Source organism: Lottia gigantea (assembly GCF_000327385.1).
Source record: "Lottia gigantea unplaced genomic scaffold LOTGIsca_40, whole genome shotgun sequence".
NCBI classification, from domain to species: Eukaryota; Metazoa; Mollusca; class Gastropoda; family Lottiidae; genus Lottia; species Lottia gigantea.
Genome location: NW_008709380.1, coordinates 1886370 through 1893216, shown reverse-complemented (window position 1 = coordinate 1893216; position 6847 = coordinate 1886370). Strand labels below are relative to the sequence as shown.

General features: G+C 34.6%; 1 protein-coding gene across 1 annotated transcript; it reads right to left on the bottom strand.

The window, feature by feature from the left end:
• Positions 1 to 4709: 4709 nt before the first annotated feature.
• Positions 4710 to 5072, bottom strand: LOTGIDRAFT_122419 (hypothetical protein; the record flags this gene model as incomplete). Its single annotated transcript, XM_009060080.1, has 1 exon — positions 4710 to 5072. A coding segment is annotated over one exon (363 nt), but the record flags the coding sequence as incomplete, so codon positions are not given.
• Between the last annotated feature and the right edge of the window lie 1775 nt (positions 5073 to 6847).

Sequence of the window (6847 nt, the reverse complement as noted above, 5' to 3'; positions counted from 1 at the left end):
TATATAGAAGGAACTACATGTATGGATAATTGTAAGAGACGCTGTAATGAATCGATCTTGAAACAGTTTTTAGTATATAGGTTTTTTTTTTTAGATCTTTACGAATTTTTTATGCCTTGTTATTATGAATTATCGTTGAAAACGATAGGTAGACAGTAATAATTATACATACTCATTATTGTGTGAGTGTGGGTGTTTGATATCATTATTGTAAATGTGTTCCTTGTTATTCAAAGAGGCAATTAGTCCTGAAAATGATGATTATTTTTGGAGGTCCTCTGAAGTTCTTCCAAGTTAAAAAGCAACAACCTTTAATGTAATTTCCAGTCCTCAAATAAAACTTAATGATTACTCATTGGCCAAGAAATTATGGAGGTGGTCGCAGTTTACTGTAACCTTTAACATTAATATTCGGTTGTATTATTCAGAACCTCGTTATTTCGCAAGAAATCAGTTTCCTTTGACATAACCACAGAGCTTATTGACAAAGAGTGCTTGTACAGAAGCAGAATCTGTTGAATCTTAGTCGAATGATTACAAATTTGTCTCCGAATATACTACATGCATCTGACTTTGAATAATCCAAGATGGCTATTTGACTCATTTCATGTTAACCTCGTGATTTTGTCTGCTTGTGATCGCCATTTTGACATAGATGTGTAGATGTTTTTCAATTGTATGCCAATTTGTTGCCATTGGGATTTATTCCATATGCTTTTCTCTGGAATAAATCAATATTTTTTTCAGGAAATCCCATATCTAGCTTTTCTCTGAAATAAATCAATATTTTGCAGGAAATCTCATATATAGCTTTTCTCTGAAATAAATCAATATTTTGCAGGAAATCCCATATCTAGCTTTTCTATGGAATAAATCAATATTTTTCAGGAAATCCCATATCTAGCTTTTCTCTGAAATAAATCAATATTTTGCGGGAAATCCCCTATCTAGCTTTTCTCTTGAATAAATCAATATTTTGCAGGAAATCCCATATCTAGCTTTTCTATGAAATAAATCAATATTTTGCAGGAAATCTCCCATATCTAGCTTTTCTCTGGAATTCATCAATATTTTGCAGGAAATCCTACATCGAGCATTTCTATGGAATAAATAAATATTCTACAGGAAATATATCAGTACGCCTACGCTGGATGTCTTTATTTTTCTTCATAGTCATCATATCTGAATAGAAACCTCATAGAGAACAATCGTCAGGAAATTATTAGATTGTAGTTGCCATGAAACTATCAAATATCTTAAAAACTTGAGAACTCTATCCACTTAATCACTCGTTAATTTATTTTTGGTTCAGATCCATAAAACAAAGGTTATTTTTATCGTTCAAGACAAATAGTATGAAAATGTATAGATATATGTTGTCCGAAATAACTGCCTTTATTCCAGTCTCTGATATACTGACGGTTATCGGCTGGATTGCAGATAAATGGTGTAGGGGGAATCATATGATGGTGTGAATGAACTACACAAATATCCATCTTTCCGAATATGTCTGGGTTTGGCGAATCAAATTTAAATAAATAGGTTTAAAACCCTCGTACCTTCTGAGATGCGGTTATCACCACTATATAGGGCCAGTCTGTCTCTACTTCAGCCGATAACTTTCAAAATAGCTATCAGAGACCGGAATAGAGTCAGATGTTTCGGTCTAAGATATGAACATATCAACGTGTATTAACATTAACAAGTGATTGTTGAGATTAATCAAGCAGATAGTGAGAGTATATATAGAAAGTTGAAGACAGAGATAGTAATGGTAATGAGTTCAGTACAGATATAAATATATAAATGTGTTAAAAATACCAGGTATCTCACCTTTATACCTTACTTGATTGATGTTTTATAATACTACAAATATTTTAGTCATGGTGGCCAGGATTAGAGTAACAATCTTAACATTTTAAGAATAGCTGAAGAGTTAGCTACTTATTTTAGTCACTTTCGCGATAAGATACCTTAGTTTTTTTGAGAGAAATATGATAAATATATTAAATCTTGTGTCCTTGGAACAAATCAAACTACATTTGGACGTTCTGAATTAACGAGTTCGTCGAGAAATGCTGTAAGAATGAAAGTTTTAAGAATTCATTAGCTGCAAGCAATGTATTGCCAAACTTAATTTGGACTTAATATGAGTTTCGTTTTGCGGTTCAGACCGTTAATGCTTGGGTTTAATATTTCTTATATATATCCGAGCTAGTCGTGGGCATTCATTTATATAAGACATAAAAAGTAATGTTCATTCTTTTCAGCAACCTGAACACGAACACGTCCTACCGATCATGAACAAACAAATGCATAGTAATATATTCTTATTTTCTACGGTCAGTTAGAAACATTATTGTCGCTTCAGTATATTAATGAATAATTAAGAGTACGACCGACACCAAAAGGACGCTGAAGTACATCATTAGATATTCTGATATATTCAAGATTGTTAAAATTCCTAATTTGCCAAAGAAATAAACTGTCACTAAATTTGTAATAAAGTTGTAAATTGTGGTCACTGGTGCAGTAAAACACTAGGTTACATTACAATCTAGGCCAAAGATTACCCAAGTCAGTGGGTTAAATAGATACAACAGGACGACTGATAAATGGGTAAACATCAGTTAGAAAAACAACAATTGTAAAAACTTCACTCATGCATAAACACAAATTAAAGGACTTATTGCGCCTTTTATTTCGCTTTTTCATACAAGAGAATTGATGGTTCTGGTGTGGTACCTCTTAACATTTGTTAACTATTGCACTTCCGACATTAACGCACACGGATACATTTAAATGTGATCCCCGATTTCTTCAGCTTAGTGTTCACGCACGTGTATTTGGCATGCAAGCGTCATATGACTTGAACTTCCGTAAGAAACCAAGAGAAACGGAGTAAGAATCCCAAGCGTTCCCAGTGGACTACCATCATAACATCTACTGTTGATTGTTAGCTACGCCGATCCATTATGGACTCCATATACGCAAGTGATGTGCACGTGTATGTGCGGGGATATCAACTATTTTCCCAGTGGACTACCATCATAACATCTACTGTTGATTGTTAGCTACGCCGATGCATGCATGTATCATGCATTTTAAACTCAACATGCGCATAAAAAATCCTATTACGCAACCAAAAAATTCAGATGTGACCTTAGGTGAGTCATAGGATTATGGAAATTGATGAATTGATGAGAATGTCTCCCTGAAGATTAACCCGACATTTCAGACACCAGTAGTTTAGATATTATTCTGATAATTTATCGATTGGCGTCTGTTCTTTTCCTGCTTTGTTTTTTAATTATTGCCTACAATTACGCCTACTCTCCATCAATTCATTCATGATATATATGGAAATTATCAATAATTGTTCAACCTTTACCACTGAATGTTTGATGTTTCATAATTTTCTCTAGGACACGATGATCTGAATGATACAGACAGATAACTTACTAAGATAATAGCTTGTAACATTTTGTGGTCAGAAAAAAAGCTCCATTGACTAAATACGATCCTAAAGGAATCAAGTCAAAATGTTAATGATCTTCTGAATGAAATGCCTCCCACGATTCTTGTATTGTAGTTGTATGGACGTCGTGTGTGATGACACCTTTGGCGGTTATTGTTTCAGTCTTTTTTATTCATAAGATTTACCTAAGACATTTTTTGGTTGATTTTATCTTTTAAGTAATCCTGTACATCCCAGGCATAAAACTTTTGATAAATTTGACCAACGGAACGTTTTACTCCAAAAATTTTAACCACGTTAAACCTAATTTATGGTACGTTACATATTTCGTATTTCCCACACGTACTTTTACAAAACTGTCGTAATATTATTCTTGATAATACCCATTGATTGTAGACTGTGGTTGCATTTGCATTTTCATTCTACAAAACGATGTAGGAGTGAATGATATTTAGGGGTCATTCAAGCTTGATATCCACCAGTAGATAACGTCAAGTTGTCAAAATATTATCCTTTAATTGATCATGATTTTGAATCACAATCAAATCCCCCACAGACGGCCCACACGAATCCCCAACTTTATAAATATTTATAAGACTGACTCAAGTCAAAGCCATATTTCTAACTGCGCACTTCAGCAGCATAGATTTATTCTACTGGAATCTCGTTATTGACTTCTCGTTCAGAGCATTGTGAAAGCGGTCGACTTCTGATGGTTGTGTCTTGACATCAAAGGATATTCGTTACATATGGTCGTAAAGTTCTCAATGCTTGACAATAAGAGTAGTGAAAGTTGCATATATTTTGTCTAGGTGTCTTGGCAGAAGGTATGTTTGTTGATAGTTATTTAGTACATCTTGTAGTTTTGTATACCACCAACAGTATCTAACCGTTTATTTAACTTTTATCTCGCTAAACACATGTATACAAGATAGCATATTGCAACAATATTGTTTCTGTTGTTGCTTCTATAACCAACCTAATGCTAACATATCCAATGCTGACGCTAACCGAAGTCAGCCCTACTTTGTTTCATAGTCTTTAATTATTGGACGAATTAAAAAATAAATGTATGACAATTCCGCTCCGCTTTAAAAAAAAAAAACAGATACAACGGTTTTAGAATTAGTAAAGATTGGTTTCCATTGTACATCGTTCTTTCACATAGACTTGCTCCTTCCTGACTTCCACATACACTAGCACCTTCCTGACTTCCACAGGCGCTGACACCTTAATGACTTCCACATACACTGACACCTTCCTGATTTTCACATACACTGACACATTTCTGACTTCCATATACACTAGCACCTTCCTGACTTCCACATACACTGACACCTTCCTGACTTCCACATACACTGACACCTTCCTGACTTCCACATACACTGGCACCTTCCTGACTTCCACATACACTGGCACCTTCCTGACTTCCACATACACTGACACCTTCCTGATTTTCACATACACTGGCACCTTCCTGACTTCCACATACACTGGCACCTTCCTGACTTCCACATACACTGACACCTTCCTGATTTTCACATACACTGGCACCTTCCTGACTTCCACATACACTGGCACTTTCCTTACTTTTCAGTAACACGTGTCATGAGTTCTTGGTGTTCCAGGGATGAGAGTCGGATGTTAGGCTTTGTTCAAATCAGAACTTGCTTCTAAGTATTATTGGACATTGGGGGACTGTAGACCTTCCTCGCCAAATCAATGTGGTTTGCCACATAGAAAAATTAATACTTAAGGTATTTAAACTTCGAAATTCGTCCATGAAATTGTTGAAAAGTCTTATCAAATTTGCCTGTCATAAACTATACGGGATTGACTTTATTATTTTATAATTGATTGAAAAATGACAGGAATTCTGTCAATATTATTTATAGCCATTTAGAATTTTATTTCATTGCCTTCTTGACATAACGTTGTCGTAAATAACATACTTGAACAAATGTCGAGCCCAGCTCACAGACTTTTTTGTCTTTGAAAATGACAAAATTTGGGCGTTTTCACTATACAGAATTTTCTGTAACTGCATAAATTGTCATTTTGTATTAAAAATGAGTTTTTTGACAAGGCGAATCTCTCAGTTTGTTGGGGTTTTCTTCAAGCTATACTTGTGGAAGCGTGTTATTGTAATCAGAATCAGGAAATGGGCGTTGCTGCAATGTAAGGGTCATCTCCAGACGTTGAAACTTCTGAGATCAAGTCTTTAAGTGATAAATTAACTTGAAGCACGTCACAACTATATGTGTCTGTTCACACTAATGGCAACCTTCTAATTGAGTTCGTCAATGCGATACACCCTTTCGTAGATCTAAATTTGTCACACAGCAAGAGGCTGCAGTTGAAAATGATAAAATCTCATCTTCATCCTCGCTGTGAGATCCAGATCCATGGTGTTTTCTTATATAATGTGCTAAGTCTTTTGGAGCAATTGGTGCTGAATCTTCTAAAGCACTTGCTGCCAAGTCTTGAACACCTTATACTGTATGGTGTTAAAGGCAAAGGTCTTCAACCAGTAATACAAACCTATTATGAGAATTGAACGGATTGATTTGTCAAATAAATAAGTTTCTGTGCCAGGATTTGAGATTAGTGCGTAGCAATATTAATGGTCATCTACGTCATCACCTACGTCAAAACTCAAGTTTATCGGGTGATTTCTGAGACGAAAATGTGATTTCATGATAACAAAACAAACAATCATTCAAAAAAGGATTTAAATAATAACCGTAAAGTGTTGGTAAAACAAAATTCAGTCTGTCCAAAACTTTCTTATCGATAGTAAAATCTGGGGTGTAATTTAATGCAATATAATGGGATTTATGACAAGGTCCTTTGATTGGTTAATATTATCATGTGTATACGATATTTACCAATCAAAATGAAGTGGATTATAATTTAGAACTTATGAATGAGATATGAAGGTAAATGAAAAACGAAGCTAATCTGTGAATCTTTCACCTTTTTTATCGTCTGTTAACACACCGGATATATCATGTTTTAGATTTATTAAACGGTGGTTTGTGAGTGCGACTGGAGCACGTTCGGAGGAGACAATTGGCTTCTTGTCAGATATATCTTTCTAAATCTTAATCATAGATATATTATCTTTGAATATCCAGGAGTATTCATACTGATATATATCAGTTTGACAACTTATCCTTGTTACCTATGATTCTTGATTGTGATAGGTGATAGTTTCCGTTTCCTTTGAATTTGACATGAATAGAAATTTAACATACAATTCATTAATATATTTGACAATCTGTAATGTCAAGACGACTGCCAGGCCTGGGTCGCCCATGTATTAACGCCATTACCATGACTTTATCTGGAATATAAGCTAAAAAGAAA